General features: G+C 27.1%; 1 protein-coding gene across 1 annotated transcript; it reads right to left on the reverse strand.

Annotated features, from left to right (window-relative positions):
- Window positions 1–1,864: 1,864 nt before the first annotated feature.
- Window positions 1,865–22,160, reverse strand: LOC100214705 (serine protease 27). The gene is made up of 6 exons (XM_065818572.1): window positions 21,968–22,160; window positions 18,674–18,802; window positions 14,038–14,103; window positions 13,679–13,906; window positions 13,262–13,512; window positions 1,865–2,207 (listed from the first exon to the last, which is right to left on the reverse strand). The coding sequence occupies exons 1-6, from the start codon at window positions 22,038–22,040 to the stop codon at window positions 1,893–1,895; spliced, it is 1,062 nt and encodes a 353-aa protein (XP_065674644.1). The 5' UTR covers window positions 22,041–22,160; the 3' UTR covers window positions 1,865–1,892.
- Between the last annotated feature and the right edge of the window lie 787 nt (window positions 22,161–22,947).

A 22,947-nucleotide genomic window follows, 5' to 3' on the forward strand; every position in this document is an offset into this window, starting at 1 on the left:
TTTAAAGAAAGAAAATATTAAAACATGTAACTTTGTTGTTCTTCTAAATTAGATGCAAAAACTATAACTGGTCAAAAACTACATTTGGTCTTCTTGACTAAAAAATGATCAAAGTTTATTAAATGACCATTATAATTATAACTTAAAAGTTTTATTTTTAAAGATAATACAAATAAGTTTTCTAGTATTTCGAGTATTACCTAGACGGATTCAAGTTTAGCAATGCATATAATCAAAAACAATTTAACTGCAGTCGTAACTCTAAAAATAGCAATTTTACTTTAGTTAAGAATTTTTTTTTAATATTACATTTTCTTATTTTATTTATTCTTTTGTAAATTTTAGATCTGATCTAGATTAGAATTTTTTGTATTTATTAGAAAAAATAATACATGTTCTAAAGAACACGCAGGTCCATATGTTGGACACTAACAGCGTGCCCCAAAACATATTTTGTTACAACGTACGACATCGAATAAATAATTTATATAAAAATAAACAAATAGGTATGCAGTCAATGCCGACACAAGTTTTCAAACTTGTTGAGTTGATTTTACTCATAAGGATTTTGATTATATCGGTATTAATAACATTGAAAGACGACTGATTATAAGTGTTAACAATTCGGTAAGAAAAACATATTTACGAATATCTAATCTACATCGTTGTTTGCGCATTTTATATTAATGCCCTCGCGTGTTATTTTTATTGTCAATAAAAAAGAACATAGATTTATCAACTATTACCAAGCTAGCCAGAATTTTGAACATAAATAATGTTTTAATCTGCTTAACTCAAGCGACTCCAAATCAAGCAACTGAAGTCGACTATAATAAGTTAAATTGCATAAGTGCAGGATTTTTTTGTGAAACGCTTTTGTACGTTCTCAACTTCTTTTAATCTTTTATATAATACTTAGTTTTTAACTCTAATTCTATTTACTTTTCTATTTTATGAATTATTAATCCTGTTCTAATTACCACTAATTATTCTTATTACCACTATAGTGGTAATAAGAATAATTAGTGGTATTTAGACTATAGTGGTAATAAGAATAATTAAGAGTAATTAGAACAGGATTAGTAATTCATAAAATAGAATAAATATAATTATTCATAAAATAGAATAATTATAATTATTTATAAAATAGAATAATTATAATTATTCTAATTACTACTAACTGTTCTTATTACCACTAATTATTCTAATTACTACTAATTATTCTCATTATTACTAATTACTCTTATAACCACTAATTACAACAATTAAACTAAACGAGCAGCTAAAAGCATTTAAGACTAAATCTTAAAAGACTGCATTACTTCTTTAATCAAAAGGAGCCATATTTTTCCTCCAATAGTTTATGCAACAAAAATTATTTTATGTAAACAAACAAATGGATGACTCTATGTAAACAAATGACTGGATGATTCTATGTAAATAAATAAACGGTGATTGGTGGCTAATTTTGCAGTGAAGTTTACCTAAAAAAAAGTTATAAACTTTAAGGGTAACTTTACTCATGTTGTTAAAACTTGTATAATGTTACTTAAGCCGAGTTTTTATATTGGTAAAATATTTGAATATTTTATCGTTAAAAAAAACTTGAAATTATTTATTGTTTCTTTTAGAGGTAACTAACAACTTTTCTGTTATCACTTATAAAAAATTTAACTCTCCTAATAAAAGTTAAAAGTTTAAAAACGTTTTCAAATTGGTCAAAGATATAATAAATGCAAAAGATACATCGTTTATTTCAGTCATCCTTGGTTTTCAAAAATAATTGAACGTATTATGTTTAACAGACTTTGTGAACAGAGCAATAGCAGATAAAAATATATGGTGTAAAAAATAAATAACGAAATTAAGGCAACGATAAAATCTTTTTAAGTTTAATACTTTTTATTGACAACAGAATCAATCCATGACCGCAATACTTTTGTATTAGAAAATACACCATATAAGCCTTTTCGTGCACACCCAACGCCCCATGATATTGTTCCCCATAAATACCATACATCCGTTTTTTTCTTCAAATCGGAAACTTTACACACCAAAGGACCACCAGAATCTCCAGCACAAGCATCAATCTTTCCAGTATCGTATCCAGCACATAGCATTTCTTGAGTTACATTAAAGTTTAATTGGTTAAATGCCACAATACATTTATTTTGGTTGATCAACGGAACTTTAGCTTGTTGCAAAATCTAAAATGAAAATAAAATTTTTTAAAAATTAACAACTGTTTTTGTCCTCTCTATTAAACACAAAACAATCCAGATGAATTAAAATTACTCGAAATAAGGAATCGAAGGGAAAATTAATGATCGAAGTAGAATTAAAAAATCACCTTACACCTTTGAGCGCATATAAAGTTGTCTTAAGTAGTAAAGAGGGTAATAAAAGGTAAAGAGGGGTTATAAAAAGTAAGTTGTCTTTTAACTAACATTTTTTGTAGAATAAAGTTCTACTCTTTTTTTTCTCTCCTTTAACTCTAATTTTTTGTGATATTTTTATAGTAATAATTTTAAAATACTGTTCTAATCCAAGCTTGATTTCAAAATATCTTCCTTTTTCTTTAAGTGGTTCAAATATCATTTCATTTTTCCTAAAACTTTTTTTATCTCATTCGTAACAAAACTATCATGCATTCAGAAATTTTTTTTCTTTTTAAGTACTAAAAAACTTAATAAATGCATGGATGTGGCATGGGTGGATGTGGTATGGATGTGGCATGGGTGGATGTGGTATGGATGTGGCATGGATGAATGTGGTATGGATGTGGATACATTTATTCTGGTAGTAAGCTTTATCAGCTTATCTGATACAGCTTTATCATCAATATTTTCTGATATTTGATGTTTTTTAAACTAGTTTTAAAAACATTTTGACTGTGTTATTTTAATTAATTGTGAATAAAAGAACAATAAACAACATTAAAATTTTTACATTTTTGACATATGTTGTCACAAATGACCTAATTTGTCAGCTTTTGATTTTTTCCTTTTGTTAACCATTGGCCAAAAAAGATTAGTTGATCTTTGCATACCGCAAACTTCATAATATATATTTAATAGACATTTAGTCTTGGTTAGTTATAACTATATGGCGAACGTAAAATTCATAATAAGTGGAGACTAATTGTTTTCATCTTTTTTTATTATCTTAAAATTTATAAATTTTTTTTTGGTACTTGGTAAAATGCATAACTGTAAATTGCAAACGCTTTTGCAATGATCTTTTAAACTCTGTAACAACCAAGTCTAGTATGTATATTTAGTTTTAAACTCTGTAACAACCATATCTAAGTATGTATATTTAGTTTTAAACTCTGTAACAGACAACTCTAAGTATTTAAATTTAGTTATAAACTCTGTAACAACCAACTCTAAGTATTTAGATTTAGTTTTTAACTCTGTAACAACCAAGTCTAAGTATGTATATTTAGTTTTAAACTCTGTAACAACCAAGTCTAAGTGCGTTTAGTTTTGCTTCTGCTTATTTTTAGCCAATGTATTAAAGTCTAATAATATACAAAATAATAATAATATGTAAAATTATTTATATTGCAGTGATTAAAATATTTGTAGTTCTTAAACTACAAGTTTTAGTTTGCATTTGATCGGTCTGCATTTTGTCAAATACTTTTTTTTTCTTTTAAAGTTTTGTTTTGTATTTAATAGCAGGTGATTAGCAAAAGATACTTAAAATCCTATTTAAATGTTTTTGGTTTGGTTTTGTTTTTGTTTTTGTTTAAACAAACACAAAACATTTTGGAAAAATATCTGCTGCATGCTCCCTAATGTGCACAGCATGAAAAAACCCAATAAACGAATAAATATCTGTTAAATGTCGAAACAACGCTTATACTCAGAAATTTAAACAACGTTTAAACTCAGAATGAAATCCAGAATAACGTTTAGAATGAACTTCCATTAAACGCGGAGACTAAAACGTATTATCAACGTCTATAATAAAAATATTGAACGTAAAAAAAAGCGTGAAAATTTATTCTAACTGAAGAAATATTATACGTTTGGAAATTAATCGATACTTTTATCATTAATTTTGTATATACTTCGCGTTTATTACTTAGTCTTACTTAAATTTAAAATACTTTTTAGTTATTTATTTTACATTAAAGTAAGTAGTTTGCTTAAGTATAAAATAGCGAATTAATTAACTTACCTTAATTGTTTTCAGTAAATTGCTATAAAAATACCTCTCTACGTAGTTAAGGCGAATTAGTAAATTGTAAATCAAAATTTTTTATAAAAATCTCATCTTTGACATTCTACAATTTAGGTTTTAAGTTAATTGAATAAATAAATATTTTTGTTCCAAAAAACTACTTCTGCTAGTGTTTTAAAAAAAAATATCTAAAAACCTTTTTTGTTTATACAGAATTTAAGACTTTTATAAAATCTCTTTTTGAACTTTGAGATTTTGCACAGCCGGTTTTCTTCTAATTTTAAAAAATAAAGTTAAAAAACGTCCAATAATCTAGACGTGATTATAGATCAAAAGAGCAAGAACGTTTACAAAATGTTTAAACCTATAAATTTCTTAAAAAAAAATTTTTTTTTACTCAAAGGTTCTCACTTAAATAAAAGTAAACAAAAAAGTTATATGCTGGTAGCAGCTCTTTTTTCTTCTATTTCCTTGAGAAATTCTCTATTGTCTAAATGTCTTTGCAATAGTTAAATAATTTTAGCACTGAGCAAAGTCCTCACCTTAAAATAGTATTTAAAAATTTGAGATTCCCCAGGTCTGGAAATTAAAGATTAAATTAGGGTTCCATACAATATATTACGTTATATTATATATTACGTTATATTATATTATATATTAATATTATATTACGTTATATTATATTATATATTACGTTATATTATATTATATATTATACGTTATATTATATTATATATTATTATACCATACAATATACTACGTATTCCAATTATATTACGTTAAATTATACGATTTAAATAAACTTTAAAAGGTTGCTTATAATTACAATTAGATCTTCGGTTTTTTTTCCTTTAAACAATCAAATCGTTTATCTTGCAAACCAGATATTTTACTAAAATATTATAATATTGTAGTTTAACCTCCTTCGTCTAAAGACCATAAAGAGGCCACATACCAAGGTTCGCAAAGACACGTTCAGCTCTCTAAAGAGCATCATAACCCGCTTCGACGGACCAAGATTAAGTGAGTTTTAAGAAGAACTAAGAAAATTATAGTAAAAGTCAGAAGAAGTCAAGTTAGAAAAATAGCATAGAAAAAGGAGATAGATATTGTACTGGATGTTAAAATGTTCAATTATACTATCAATTAGTTACAAATAAATAATATATTTGATTACGGATTAATCAGAGTTAATACAATTAATGTAATTGATTACTGAAATTTCATCATTGTTTAAACTAATAACTGACTGACAATGATTTCTCAAAAAGCACCTTAACTTCAGTGAGCAAAAGATTTTTTGTGGTGCAATAAATTTTAGTAACAATGTGTTTTTTGAAATTAAAAAAACTAAAGCTTATAATTACAAATTTAAATGTTTAAATCATTATAAGAAAATCATCAAAAATATTTAAACTTTATATATTTAATTTTTTCTAAAGTTTGGCGTACACTACAATCCTTTTAATGTTGTTTACATTTATTAAACGTTGATTTTAGATTTAAACATCTACCATGCTAATAGCAGCAAATTTATTCAAAAAAATTTTTTTTTTCTAATTGTTAAATATTGAGTTTTAATCATAAGATGTAAAAATATCCCGCAACCATATCATAATTTACAAGATTTTTTTCCTCTCTAAAACACCTTATTCAACAAAATAATGTCTCAGTATCACTAAATTATTCAATGTTTCATATTTATACTTTAATTTATTTTGCAATTTGTATTATAGTTTTTAAAATAAGAAACTTTTCATTTTAGGTGATGGCTGATGGAGGTCATACCCAGCTAGTACACATACGTTTAAAAAACGTTAGAACAATGTTGGGCGTTTAGTATTAATATGATAAAACTAACATTGGATCAACGTTGTATTTGCATCAGAGAAAACAGCCAACGTTCGCGATGTATTTACATACGTTGGCCCAACGTAAGTGTGCTAGCTGGAAAGATTTCTAAAATTTATGCAGCTTTTATTCTAGGGAGCTATGACCCAGAGTTAGATCCTGAATTGACCAAAGATGAAATTGAAGCACTTAAAGGAACAAAACATTCCTAATGAAAAAAGATCTTTTTATTCTAAAGATAGTAAAAGAAAATTAGCAAAAAAAGAAAAGTTAACAGTAGTTCACATGTTGATAATACTTTGAGAAAGCATTTAATGAAATGATTCGTAAATCATGCTTTTTGGAAGGGAATTTTATCCGTTTTATCAAGAAGGACTGGAGAGAGAATGAAGTTAATATACGTCATTTATCAATGAACAGTCTTAGTATTAACATAATTTTCTATTAAACACCACGTAATTATCATAATTTAAAGTTAACCAATCATATTCCACTTTTAACAAAAATTATCCAACGATATTGTTTCAAAACGTTTAAAGCAATTGAAACTTGAAAATAAAAGATGGAAGTTTAAAAAATTCGTTAACAATATTTAGAGTTACTTTATTGTTACTTTTTTTGGTAGTGCTTTTTGAACGACTAATAATGTCATAAGCAATTGAAGCTTGCAAATAAATTTCTAGATTGGAGTTCAATTAATAATTGTCTAGATAAGAATTTGATAGTATTTTTGCCGGATTTATAAAAAGGTATTTTATATCGGCCATGTATGTGGCGGCCGTGGCGCAACGGTTAGAGCGCTTGCTTTAGAAGCAGGAGATCGAGATTCAAAACAAACTATCGACATATTTTTCGCGTCATGGTAACGAAGGAGACGTGAACTTCCGAGTTAAATGCACTTCCGCGGTTCTCTGGGACAAGACCGTTAGGTGTTCTCGGCGCACCTAAATAACAAAATTAAAAAAAAAAAAAATATCTCTTTACTTAGAATATAGCAAGTTATTATTAAATCCAGCAAAAATACTACAGCACAAAATAAAATCCTGGAGAGATATAAGTTCCTTGCCGAAAAAACGTTATTTAAGAACATAACAAACCTATAGCTAAACGGGGAAGCAAAAGATAAGGTTCAACCAAGTTGTAGATATTTTCTAAAACTTTGATATTTATAACTAATATCGAGATTCCCAAAAAACGATTACTTCACGTAGATCATGATTTTTGTTGTAGTTACTACTTGATAGCTAGAAGAGTTGTTAAAAACTTACCCAGTCAACTTTTAAGATATAAATCCTTTTTGATTACAGCTTACAAAGGTTACAAACTGCATATCATAATTTTTCTTTTTCAACGCAAAGGCGCATTTTGATATGTCTCTGGAGTAATTATAAAACAAAGACCGTACTACGGTTTTGAACGATTTTCAGCTTTGTTCTCCCTCCATTCTATTATACCTCCTTGGTTTTATGCAATGAAAGAACATGCTAAAGCCGTTAAAGTTAAAACTAATTTCAAAAAATTACCAAGTAAAAACCTAAAAACAATTTAGAAGTAGTTCTTGTTGAAAAGAAAAAAGTCAAATTTTACATTGTTTTGGATGAGATATTTGAAGGAAATGCAGGTCACAATTTATTTCAACATACTGATAAACTTCTAAAAGCTGGTACCTAAAGTAAAAATAGCCTGCTTTTGCTGCTACTTTTTGTATCACTATTAAAACCATTGTTGTCAGAGGTTGCTTTGAAACTAGAAATGTTTAAAACTCTAAGGTCTCAAAACTTATCTCAGTAGCTGCAATATTTTGAAGACAATGTTTCAGAGTACAGATTTATTAAGACTCTTAAAATGCGCATTGTTTTTGAACAAGTTGAACAAGAAGCCTTCATAAACTGAAATCAGATTATGGACTAAGGCTAGTATCTGAGTAAGAGGTAGAATTAATCTTTAGAGAAATTTTAAAGTCATGGTCATGATATCTATCTGATATAATCACCAATGTGTCATATGGAGAGCATTTCATAAAATATATTGAGGAATATAGTTCCCTATAATTATTATACTTTTCTTTTATACGTATTTTTGTTTTATTTGTTAATTTAAATCCAGCTTTTTTTCAATATCTAATCTTTCATAAAACAATGTATTACTTCCTTTTATTCATGTATATATATATATATATATATATATATATATATATATATATATATATATATATATATATATATATATAAAAAAGAAAATGCGAATACACAACAAACTAAATTTGGGGCGAATATAAAAAAAATACGATTAAAAGAAAAAAAAATCAAAAATATTGAGATTTACCTTGTGCTCAAGCGTCAAAACCCCCCTAAAAGTGCCCCAAATAGTACCCTCGCAGCAAGGCTTTGAGCACAAGGTAAATTCCTAATATTTTTAATTTTTTTTTAATGTGCTCATAATAATTTATACTTTTTTTAAAAATTAATGTGTATCCGTGATTTTTCTTAATAGTTCTTTAAATTGAAAACGATTTTATGCAAAAAAACGCAAATATGCGCATTTAACATAGGAATGCGCAATAATTCGTAGTTATTTTATTTGTTTATAATTCACATTGTTTGGTTTTCATTTCATTTGTATTTAGCTTTTTAGAAAAACATTTTTTTATAGGTTGATTGAATGATACAAACCTAAATTACGTGCAACTTGTATCTTTAAAAATATTTTTTTAATATAAATACTAAAGTTCAAGTTATCTTCTGAGTTTTGGAGCGTAAGCTAAGTAGTCCCTTTGCGATTCTATTCTTGCTTATAACTTCGTTATTTTGTTTCTTGGTTAATAAAGATTCACTGCCTGATGCCTTAAAAATTGAGCCACTTTCGTCCACAGCAATAAGCCTATTATGTTTTTCTTCCTCATCTCTGTGGTGTCCTCGTCTAGCGGTGAACAAATTATTGCATCATTCCAATCATGCCCTTTCAGCGTGGTCGTTTACACAAGTAATACTTTTTGCGTGTGCCAATACTGAGGTGGCAAGGTCAGCCAATCATCAATTCGTTGATGTTTTATTCTGATCATATCAAACATTAACCAGGAGAACTCATCAACCAAAGAAGCTAAGCTAGAAATTTGCTGATGAATGTTAAGTTCAATTTTCAACAATTTTTCTATATCTTTTTTTTGCTTAGTTTCAATTTTAAAGTAACACGACTTAGGTTTTGGAAATGGTAATATTGCAGCAGCAATTTTTTTCTTTTCTTCGAGTGCAACACCATCCAGCAAGGTTAAAGGAATCAGAGTGGAGTCAAGATACAATGTACGTTTAAATAAAGAATTCAACACAGCATCAACAGCGAATGGTTCTGCACATACTGCTTTATACTGATGCATTTGACGAGTAGCAGTTACATACATAAAAGGAGCTTTGATTGTATCATTTGATTGCAGGTACCACTTTGCATAAAAACAAGCTATAAATTCAGTTATTACCTTAATATGTTCTCTATTTTTTTGAATAAAATCAATTTGAGTTGAAAGAATTTGCATTTTAAATAACATGTGATTCCAAAAAATCTGGGCAAACTTCCCGCCATTTTTTCTCCGCGTAAATTTATCAATTTCGATTGGCTCGCACACCATTTTGAAGAGAATTAAATTCTCCACAAAACTCATTAATTTTATACTGAGCAACAAATTTGAAATGATGAAAAAAGTTACTTCGAAACAAGATGACGTAAGAAAGCGAGTGTACGAGTTTATTGAAATTAACCCAGAACTTTCCAAAAACGCAATTGTAAAACATTTTATGATGGAAAGTATTCCAAGATCTACGCTCTACAATATTCTAAAACAAAAAGACAACAACATATTACCCGAACGACAAGTTGGAAGCGGTAGGAAAGCAGTTAAGATGACAAAAAAGAAGATCAAACAATTAGAAAAAAAAAATCGACCATCAATATGGAATCAGTCAACGTTCTCTTGCTAAAAAATTCAATGTCAATCAATCATACATATGCAAAACGATAAAGCAGAAGACAATTATTCATTATCATAAAAAAATTAAGGCTCCAAAAAGAACTCCTGAACAACAATCTCTTGTTCGTCCAAAGTGCTCTAGATTGGTTGAAATTTTTCGAAAAAAACAGGTGATCATTGACGATGAATCATATTTTGGATTAAGTAATTGTAATATTTCAGGAAACAGTGGATTTTATTCATCAGATGTTACTACGATACCAAACGATGTTAAATTAAAAAGAAAATCAAAATTTGAACAAAAATTATTGGTTTGGGTTGCAATTTCTCCAAAGCGATTGTCAAAGCATTATGTTGCACCTTCCGGTCAAGCTGTCAATGAAAATGTGTACTTAGACAAGTGTTTGAGATCATTTTTGCTCCCATTTATAGAGACTGTTCATAAAGATGATGAAATAGTTTTTTGGCCTGACCTTGCATCATATCACTACTCAAAAAAAGTTCAAAAATTTTTGAGGTCCAAAAATGTAGAATATGTGCCCAGAAGTCAAAATATTGCAAACGCACCAGAATTGCGACCTATTGAAGATTTTTGGAATGAAATCAAGAGATGCTAATTGTTGGGAATATGCTAATTGTTGGGAAGCTAAAAATGTGATCCAACCTAGGAATCGTATCAACTACTGCTTTAAACATTTCGACATTGAGCGCGTATATTGACTTGGTAAGGAGAGTTTTACAAGAGTTGATACAGTTCGCAGACAAGGAATGGAAAATTTGTAATTTTTTGTAATATTACTCTATGAACATTGCTCTTTTTGAAACATCATTCAAAACTTAAAAAATAAGTCATTTTTCTAAAAATATTTTAGAATTTAATTTGTCCAGATTTTTTGGAATCACATGTTAATATATAGATTTCCCAAGAAATCTTGATATGATGAACCGCTCCAGTTTTTCGAATTTTAATGATAGAAGGAGAAAGATAGCTGACCACTAGCTCTGCAAGTTCTTTTCTATCTTCCCTTGCAATATTTTTTCTCAATAAGTAAGATCTACAATACGCAAGAAATTCTGTAGCAGCTTTTTCAATAATTCCTTTAAATAGTTTAATAAGTTCCTTTAATTTCTTCCCAGCCAAATTTTACTAACATAAATGGGTTGTACTCAAAATTAGGCTGCTCAAACAAGTTTTTGAGATGTTTAAACAAAGGGTTATCGGGGGCCGTAGTTTTTTCATTTGTTATAGCCTCACAAAAGCGTGTGATTCTCAACTCAGAAACATGATGTCTGCAAGCTAAAAGAATTAGATATTTATTTAACTCAGTAGATATTCTTATTAAAGATTCTTTATGTATTCCTGTATTACTTGATGTGGTATCAAAACAAAGTAGTCCAATCTTTGATTCGAGATTGTACTCTTTTAGGACTTTTATTACACCATTGTACTGATCATCTTCAGATAAAGAGGGTAATGGCGTAACTCCGAGAAGATGGGACTCATTATCAATAGTTGCCAGAACAGCAAGTCTATCATGCTTTAATTTTTTTCCATTATTAATTTTAAAAAGTGTCTTTCCGTCAAAATGTATAATGCATGGGTAGGAAAAAGCTTGGATGCTAAGTTCGACATCTTCTTTAGCAATAACTGCCATTTCATGAGCTGTTTGTTTCATCTTTCTAGATGCTGTTGACCTAAAGCAATTTACATTTGTAAGATCAACACCACAAATATCAAGGATTGGAGCAGTAACTTTTGTCAAAACGTTTGGAGAAATATCAGTAATTGTGGCAATTAAAGCAACATTACCAGAAATAATATCTTTTGGGATCTCAGATTTTATAAGACTACTTGACTCTATAGAACGCCAATATACTGTTTCAAAATCGGAATCAAAGGATGAATCTTCGCTGGTGTCCGTACCAAATTCTAACTCTGAACTTATTTCTACGGATTTAGCAGCATTTTTTTTAGATGGATTTCTCTTTCTTGTATTCTCCGAAATCTAAACAGCATACATTATAAAATAAAAATTAATGTACCCAAAATAAAAACCAATGAAAAATTGGAGAAGGAATTATCATTGACTTTTTTGATGTTTTAGAAAGCGTCGACTTATTAAAGGCTATGTGTTGTAAAATATCTAAACTAGTTGGCAGTTGATCAACTAAAGTTAATAACAAAAATATTCAGATTGAGTTTGCTTGTACAACGTGAAATCTTATAGTCATAAGATTTCCCAACTATAATCTTATATCCTAAACTAAAACTTAAAATTTAAAATTAAAAAAAGCTCAAAACAAATTCGTTACTTGGTATTGCTGGTTTCACTTCTCAATAATAAAATGTTTGTTTTTTTTTCGTTTTTATATTTCACTTTTCCTTGCCACATTTTAATAGTTTCTTACTTTTATTTACACTTGAAACTTTCATTTTTTATGACTCTCCTTTGTTTTCTATTAAATTGTCCATCATAATTTTTAAAACTATTCTAAAAGAAATGACATTCACTAATTTCAAAATATAAGATGAAACTAAAATGTTTACTGCAGAATTTCGCAATACACATTAATGTTAATTTACGATTGTCAGTTTTTTCTTTTTACAACTTTTAGACAGGTAATAAAATTGTTTATTAAGTGAGAACAAAGTACACAAATCAAATAACAAAATAACATTAATAATTAATAAACCAAACAATGTGAATATAAACAAATCAAATAATTACGAATTATTGCGCATTCTTTTGTTAAATGCGCATATTTTCGTTTTTTTGCATAAAATCGTTTTCAAAATGAAGAACTATTAAGAAAAATCACGGATACACATCAATTTAAAAAAAAAAGTATAGATAATTATGAGCACATTAAAAAAAAAAGAAATTAAAAATATTAAGATTTACCTTGTGCTGAAAGCCTTGCTACGAGGGTACTATTTGGGGCATTTTTAGGGGGGTTTTGACGCTTGAGCACAAGGTAAATCTCAATATTTTTGATTTTTTTTTTGTAATCGTATTTTTTTATATTTGCCCCAAATTTAGCATGTTGCGTATTCGCGTTTTCGAAATTTTATTTTTTTGAACACCCTTAATATATATATATATATATATATATATATATATATATATATATATATATATATATATATATATATATATATATATATATATATATATATATATATATATATATATATATATATATATTTATTTATATATTTATATATAAACAAATAAAATTACAAAATTATGATTATACCGCTGGTGCATCACCATACTCTTGTAATAATCCCCATCCAGTAATGAAACATTCTGTACCAATAGGAAATGTAAGTTGTGGTCCAGGTAAACACGCTGTTCGTACACGATTGTTTAGCTTTGCAGTAGAATTAAGTCTCAACAGTGCTAAATCGTAATGGAACCCATTATGTTCATACTGAGGATGAAGTAGTAGTTCTTTAATACTGTATAACTGTTCCCAGCCATTGTCTTTTTTTATATCGTGTTCACCTATTAATTTTAAACAATCCAAAATTTGTATTATCGGAAAAAAAAGGACTTTTTGTATAAAATTTTAAATTTCACCATATTATTAAAAGAAAAATCAATAAAAGTTTTCGATATGTATTTAAACTTATAGTAATTGTGGTTACTTTGACGTAATAAGAAAGCGTACCTAGCTTTAACCAATAATCATTTTTGTCTGGATTGTCATAAAAGCAATGTGCCGCACTTAATACCCACTCCTCATTTATTAGTGTACCGCCGCAGTGATGACCAGGGTTACCAGTGTTATAACGGTAATCAATGTTAACTTGCCACGGCCAATCTCCTTCTTTGGCATTTTTTCCACCAACAATTCTTCCATGACTTATTCCTTTTGTGCCACAGCTGGGCAGTATTGCTAAAAAAAATTTATATTACAATTTACAATTGAAACTAATAAAAAGTATTTCAATCAGTTAATATACTTTATAATTTAGGTAAAATTTTGGTTAAAAACGAATTGAAAATTAAGTTGTTCAACTATAAAACCTTTTCCATCAGGATTTGCTGTAGAACTAACAAGTGTTGTTTTTTGAGTTGTAGAAGCAGTTAAATCTATTAAAATATAAATTTCTGCTAAATTCATAATTATGGCTTATATATATATATATATATATATATATATATATATATATATATATATATATATATATATATATATATATATATATATATATATATAAATATATATATATATATATACATATATATATATATATATATATATATATATATATATATATATATATATATATATATATATATATATATATATATATATATTATATATATATATATATATATATATATATATATATATATATATATATATATATATATGTATATATATATATATATGTATGTATATATTTTTTTATATATATGGATATATATATATATATATATATACAATATATATACAATATATGTGCAATATATATATATATATATATATATATATATATATATATATATATATATATATATATATATATATATATATATATATTCCACTTGCTACAAATTTGGACTTGTTCGTTGTTTGATTGATCATACATTTAAAATTAATAATACTTGGGTTGGTTTTGATAAAGATATTAAGAATCTATCATTAGTTTTACAAAATAATAAATTTCCACAAAAAATTATTGACTCTGAAATTAAATCCTATATTAATAAGAAAATGAACCCATCTGTTTCTAACGTTGTTACTAGTTTAAATATAAGATACTTTAAGCTTCCATACATTGGATTGTACTCGAATTATACTAAAATAAAAATTTCAAAAATTGTTCATAAATTTTGCAAGGATGTTGTAATAAAATTAATTTTCAATACTAATAAAATACAAGACTGTTTTTACTCAAAAGAGTCACTTCCTTAACTGCTTAAATCTCATGTTGTCTATAAATTTTCTTGCGCTGGCTGTAATGCCAGTTAAACTGGAGAAGCCTCCAGACATTTGGCAACTAGAATAAATGATCACCTTAAAGTGATAAACAATCTCATATATTTAAACACTTAAATTTATCTATTAATTGCAAAAATCTGGCTAACTGTGATTCTTTTGAGATTTTGGATAATGCCCCAATCAAACACAAATTAAAGGTAAAAGAAGCCCTCCACATTAAATGGGAAAGTTCCTCACTTAATAAACAAACTTTGCATTATGCTATAAGCTTATCAATTTAATTTTACTGTCAATTTATTTTTTTGTTTTGGCAGTTGGTTATTTTGGTTGGTTATTTACCGAGTTATTTTGTAATAAATATATTGGTTTTTTATGTGTAATTTTTGCCCGTTAATATTTCTCTGTAAAGACTTCTATTTTTTAAGTATTTTTTCAGAGTTTTTTTATTGTAAAATAATCTTTTGAAAATGTAAATAAATTTTAAGAAACACATCAAGAATAAAAAACATCGTGTTATTTTTAAAAAGCTGAAATTTAAATACAAGCATTACTTAACCACAACACATTGCACCTATATAAATATATCTCAGAGGGTGTAAAAGTTTGGTCTGAAGAAGAACAGAAAAATTTGGTTTTGGTATCAAAATGAAGCTGCGGTGGATTTCATTAAGCAAAATTTGAACAAATGTTTTTAAGTAAAACGGCATTTATACAAATGTTCGTTAAATTTATTAGTTACTCTGAGAATATTTGTTAGAATTGATGGAGAACAAAAAAAAAAAAAAAAAAATGTCAAAACCCAGTCACCTCTTTTCCAAGGATCTGCAGACCCATTCAAATACGTTTCATTAGTGAATCTCAGAACATAACAATGCACGAGATAAAACACGTGAAAAACCGAATAGTGAATCTCAGTAAAATAAAGATACCCAATAAGTTGTACAAATAAGGCATTCTGTGCTTTCTACAATCGTAGAGGGTAAGTGTGCAACGCTGCAACTGATACAACATATTACTATTAATGATACTAGAAAAAGTTTATTTAAAAAGACCAAATAAATACAGAAGTTGTCTCATTTGAATTCTCTATTCTTTATGAAAAAATCCGCTTCTTCATTTAGCTTATAAAATACATTTAAAAAAGTGGCAAGCTCAATCTGATGAAAAAAAATTGTCAAAGAAGTAAAGAATAAAATACAAACATTCTTCAAAGAAGAACAAGGGTTTTTAGTAGATAAACCTAAAGCAAGGTTTGAGAATACCATTGACTACAACATTGTCAAGAAGATTTTGCTTCACACACGGAATAACTTCACATATAACTGGTGTTAAATTGGATAAAGTAAGACGTTTAAATGTTCATCTGGAAGTCATTGCAAGTGGAAATAACATTGATCCTCATAAATTTGACGCTTTTTCTCATGAAACTGGTAAATTGTATGTAAATCTGTATGGTTAATATCCCATGTTTCCGACTATGCTGAAATATTTTAATGTATACTGCTGAATTAATAACTTATGCAATCCCCACTATTGGTTAGTTATCAGGAAAGGCAGCTGAAGCCGAAACAATCACTTTCGGCAATAGAAATAAAATTTTAGTCGAAAATTTTCTCTTATCGCAACATAAGCCTATTGCAACATGATTGCAACATAAGCCTATTAAATAGATTGGTACTGAGTTCAGACCCATACATAATAAGTTGCAGATCAAAATGGCACACAAAAACGTTGTCTTTTTAGAAGGAGACAATATGATGATCTTATATACTTATCTACTTTGCCCAAAGCCAAAAAACGTTAGTGATTAAAACATCACAGACAAATACAAAGAGTATGAAGATTTAACAATAATTTGCAAATAATTGATAAATATTTCTTGTAATATTAAACTATTTTTTAAAAAGTTTTTTTTTTTTAAATAAACTATAAATTTTGATTAAACTCTGTTTTAGAACTATTTTTGAGCGGTTTTGTTATACAAATACTCCATTGTGCGACGTTTGCGATGATTTTACATATGTTTGGCTTAATACATGTGTGCTTACTGGAAATATTTACAACTATCGTGTTGAGAGTAAAATCACAGGTGTCAAATTTTTCAATTATGAGGCAAAGACCATCATTAAAAAATCAATTGAAAAATAACAGTGTTAAAGACTTAAATTTACTTGTTTAGACAACAAAAAAGTATTGCATTTTTATTTTTTTTATTTTTTTTTGTGATTATTAAGATGCTCCAAGAAGTCTTTACAATCTTATTACAGAGCTCCTCGGTAGAGCATTTAAATAAAAGTTCACACCTCCTTTCTTACTAATGTCGCTTATAGGGCTAGAGCCGGCGTCGAACATTGAATCTCTTGGTTCTGAGACAGAACTCTAACCACCCCGCCACTGCTGCAATTAATTTTTAAAGTTAAATTGTTTTGATTTTCTGGCATATTATAACTGCTTTATCTTATATATATATATATATAATATATATATATATATATATATATATATATATATATATATATATATATATATATTAAATATTTGATATGCTATAACATTTTGTTTTTAAATTTATCTGATTAAAAAAAATATCCTTTATATTTTAATGGCATTTATTTTTTAACGAATTAATTTTATTTCTAGCTTGTTAAGTTGTGGTGACGTCATATATATCTTTATGGAGATCCCTATTTGTTTTTATAAATCTTTTTTTGTAATATAAGCGTATTTTATAGTTTATTTTTGTTATACGAACAACAAAATATATTTAGAAAACAAACAAACTACTACTTAAAGAAGAAGAAGATTTGAGAGCCAAAGGTAAGTTTGCTATAATAGACTTATAAAGGCGCAACCTTTAAGAAATTGGTTTTATTTTGTAGTTATTCTGTTTTATTTTACTAATCTTTGTATTTAAATACTAAGAAAGGTTCAAATAAAAATATTTTGACTAGATTTATTAAAAGATATTTGACAAAATTCAAAATTTTTTTAACGAGGCAGGTGCTTTACAAAGCAGCTGCAGCATTTTTTTTTTTAATTTTATGAAAAAAAAATTTTTAGAACGTGCAAAATTTAATGCAATCCATTTTAATACAGAAAGTTATATAGTTAAATAAATAAAAATGTTTACAGTAGTGCTTGAAAGATTTGATGATTTTTAGTGTAATATGCCTAACTGAATCTCGGTACAGTTCTGAAGACTCAAATTTAGAGGAGTTCTGATGACTCAAATTTATATTCTTGGGTAAAGATAAATACTTGGGCTTTAATTTAATTTTGTTGGAGCGGAAAACAAATTTAATTATTCGAGTCGCGTAATTTTATGTAATTAAATGAAATAAAATTTTGCGACTCAAGACTTATATCAAAGATCATAAAATATTTAGTTTCAGAATATTTAGATACCTAACCCAATTTTAACCCAATTACACACACACACCAAAAAGTCTGTATTTAAGGAGTAAGGAGGGCGGTGGGTGGGAGTTAGACAAAGCCCTGGTTTAAACACGCACTTAAAAATAAATCAGAAAAATTTAAAATAAAGCAAAACTTATATAAAATGCTTTAAATGCCATTACGATGATTATAGAAAAAAATTGATAGCGAATGGCATTAAAACAAAATTAAATAATAAACATAGTTGATGTTTAACTTGCTGCATATAGCGACCCTTTTTCAAATTAAAAATTAAAAGACATAAATATATAGACTTACTTTTTTTTAAACATAAATCACAAGTTTTTTGACAAGTCTTTACTACTCTGTTTTTAAATGGCCCTTTTTGGCAAAACCCTTGTGTTTTCCAGTTTAAGCATATCTTGTCATTTTCTAAGTTAACACACTCTAAAAATAAAAATAAAAGAATAAATTAATATGGCATAATAAACGCCTATCAAAGCACAAAATAATTTAGTTGAATTCAAAACGTTATGTTTATACAATATTGACGTAATTCAAAGGTGTTCACTTTTAATAATCCAAAAGGAAATCCGAAAAAAAAATCTCTTATACACAAGGTAGCCAAAATAGGTAAATGAAATTTCTCCTTTTATTAAAAGCTATATACCTACTGATTAGCAACATTAAGATTAAGGTAAATCTCATATATTTACAACTTTAATCCAGTGGCGTACGCAACTGTTTACAACATCAAAAAGTGGTGTGCATCATTGGTTGTAAGTTGTAAAAGTAGTTGAGAAACTTTTCAACTTCTGTTGCAATAAAATTAATGTCGCAATAACAATGATGTCGTAATATTGATGATCTTAAAATAAAATTGGTGTCGCAATACTGATGGTATCAAACAGTATCGAGCAATACTTTGAATGACGTGGAATAAAATATATTCTTATAAGTAACGGGGAAATTAATTTTTTTCTGTAAATTAAAAACTTAACTGAAACTTTTGGCGACTTAATGTTCTGTTTAAAGTTTGTGCTTTATAATAATAATAACTAGCAAACTGCCAATAAGGTTATCGGCAGTTTGCTAATTATTATAATTATTACAATTTTGGTTGATAACTGATAAAAAGTCTAAATTAGACTTTTTAATAATCAATATAAAAATTTATATACAATAATTAACATTTAGTTTAATAATTAGTTAAAAGATACAATTAAATAATTACTTGCTTGCTAAATTCAAATATAACTTAAGCTGTCAACAAATATTAAATGTAAAGTCTTTTGAACTTTTAATGATTGGTATAAAGCATTACTGTTGGCAGTGTTTTATGCCGATTCACAAAGTTTTAGACACCCACTCTCATCTTGTCACAACAATCTAACCCACTCACATCACCCCTGCAAAGTTATTTATGAACACCCTACAATGTTATTTATGAATAACCCTTTACATTTTTAGGTACTTTACACGATGAGGATTAATAATATTAAAAAAACTATAGAATATCAAAGGCTTTATATGAAGTTTTAAATGAAAATGAAGCAAAAATCTATTTTTTGTACTTTTGAAGTATGATATTTAGACAAGCAATGAGCCTTACCATGTGTTTTTTTTTAGGTCTTAACTAGCTAATATATAATAATACAATGAAATATTAAAATTCTAAAATATTTGTCAAACTTTGAAGTCCAATATCTAGAGAACAAATAAATTTTTTTTCATAAATATTTTAGCATTAATCCTTTAGTATGAGTACCAACAGCGTATCAACTTAGTTTCTCCGCGCAGCAAGGTTCGTGTTTCGGAGTTAAAGAGTTGAGAGAGGGTTGCACCACGAATAACAACTAAAAAAAAAAAAAAAAAAAAAAAAAAAAATGAGTAGCCTCCTCAACTGTAGTGGCCCCCCTCAGGACTTGGGGAGGTGAATAATCTAAAAAAAAAAAAATTTAAAAATAACAATTTTGAAAAAGCTTGCAAATAAGCGCTCTTAATTAAAATAAAATGGTAAATCTTAAATTACATGTTCTTTCTTTCTTACTATTGCAATACCCCATAAGTACATTTTATAAATATGGTATATAAAAAAACAATACTCATTTTTGATAAAATAAACTTTTACTTTAACCCAGGGGTTTAGCCATTATGAGTTCCCAAAAATTGCGCTAATTGACTATAACTCCGTTTTTAAATTAGACTTTGAGCCTAGCCTCTTAAATCATTATAAGTATGTTTGTATTTTTAGGTACTGTACTAGATAAGATATATAATAATTAAAGAAAATTATGGGACACTTTTGGCTTTAGATCAAATTAAATGTTAAACATGACTAAAAACTAGTTTTTATGCACTTTTGAAGCATGATGTTTAGACAAATATTTATTTGATCTGTTTTATTATTTTTAGTTCTAAATTAGTTTAAATTTGCCTATAAATAATAATCATACAAAATACTTATTGAAAAGTATATAGCTTGTTCGAAGCATTTTTAAGATTAAAAATGCTTTCGACCCTATTTGGACAATGTTCTTAAAAAAAAGTTCGGGTATAACTTTTTTTAGGTGTTATACACTAAAGTAGGCAATTTTCAAGTTATAGTTAGTTTTTTGAGGAACATGGTTGGCTAATCAGGTATTTGACACAATTTAATCGGGTTAGTTTAAGTTTGGAGAGCCTTTTTTTTAGTTTTTGCATATAAAAAGCAGTTGGTACTTTTTAAAGGATTTGCCCCCCTCCCTCCTTAATTTTATTTCTAAAACCGCCTCTGGTTAAATACTTTGCCTATAGACAGTTTAAATTTTACTAGACATTAGAACAAAACTGATATAGTTTCAAGTTACCCAAAGCGATACTAAAGGAAAGAAACTAAAATTTCTATATTCAGTGAAAACTTTTTGAATATTAAATATATTTATATATGTAAATAGTGACATAGTGTAGATAATGAAAACGCAAAATTTAAACCATCTTAATGCTGTAGTCTTAATAATGTATATAATTTAGTATAGTATATTATAGTTTAGGGTTAAATATTCTTGGATTTTTTAATAATATTTTTATTTTTGCTGTTTTTGTATATCATCTTTTTTTTATACTTAAAACTATAGGAAATGGTCAAGGGTAAAAAAACTACTTGTTTTAAACGATTACTTCTTGATATAATAAGTTTATTATTATAAATGACAAAGTTGATAAAGAAATGCATAAAATACATAAAATTAATTCTGTTTGTCTGTTTGCCTAAATATAAGTATCTATTAAATGCAAGCTAAGTAATCAAAATAGTATCTATATCATAACTTTTGTTGTGTCTTAATTATCCCTTAAAAACTTTTTAAAGTATTGTTGAGCGTTGAACAATCATAATAGGAGTAAAGAAATAGTTTGTTCAAGTATTTAGTCCTTTGTTGCTAAGTTGAATGGAAAACGTTAATAAAATATAAAAAAAAGTATTTGTAATCCTATTCAATATAAACCGTCTGCGTCTGGATTTGCACATCAGTTAAACTTTAATTAATATTTACAATGATTTTACGCAAAATTTTAAATTTATATATGTTTATAAAATATTAATCGTAAAATTTAAAATCATGGCTTTCTTACTTTCGGATGAACCGTTACATTCCCAAATTTTACACACCCAAAATACCAACATAAGAATCTTTAGTTTTATCATTCTTTTTTCAGCATGTACACTGCTTGCACCCACTTTTTAAGAATATTAATTCTTGAAAGTTTTGGTTTTGAGTTCAATTTATTTAAACAACTTGAGCAATGAAAAGAATATGAACAAAACACTACAACAAAATTAGAGTAAATAGAAAACTCAATTTTTAGGTGTTATGTGTAGGCGTTTTCGACATTTAAAAGTATACAACCATTAGAGTTTATTTTGATACTTTTTATAAATAATCTAACCTCACTGGACGACAGAATGTCACACTTTAAGGAGACATCATGTTATTTAACTAATATATTTTAATTGTTTTAAATTTTTTTTTTTAAGAAATATATTGTCATTCTTTATTCTTTAACTGCTACAACTCCGCTCAGGCAGAGTTGTAGCAGTTTTTTGCCAATAAATCAGCGCTACTGTTATCAGAATTCTCTAAATTGTGTTAGTTTCGATGTTCCATTCAAACCCTATGAACTCAGAAGAACCATGTACCTTAGCTGTTTTTTATGTTTTTTCATATGTTTCAAAATAATTCGTATTTACAACTTTATCTATATATTTTTTTCAAAATTGCTTTCAATTTTTCTCTAACAGAAGAATCTGAGGTTAAAACTTTGAACCAGGACAGGATTTATTTTTTAGTTTCTGAATTGACCTGTAAGGTGGGTACGTATCTGGACCTTTCATATTGAAACCTCGATTTTCTCATATTATTGTCAGTGAAAGTTCTAAAGGCTATTTTTAACATTAGCCTTTATTTATGTGTGCCGTGTGCCTGGATGAATCTGAACCTCTATGAAAACACCCCAAAAAACTTTTTGTGTAGTTCTTTTACATATATAAATATATATTAGTTATAAAAATTATAAAAATGAAAAACATTTGTTGGGAAATTTTTGAGAAATGG

Source organism: Hydra vulgaris, chromosome 14 (genome assembly GCF_038396675.1).
Source record: "Hydra vulgaris chromosome 14, alternate assembly HydraT2T_AEP".
In the NCBI taxonomy this organism is placed as follows: Eukaryota; Metazoa; Cnidaria; class Hydrozoa; order Anthoathecata; family Hydridae; genus Hydra; species Hydra vulgaris.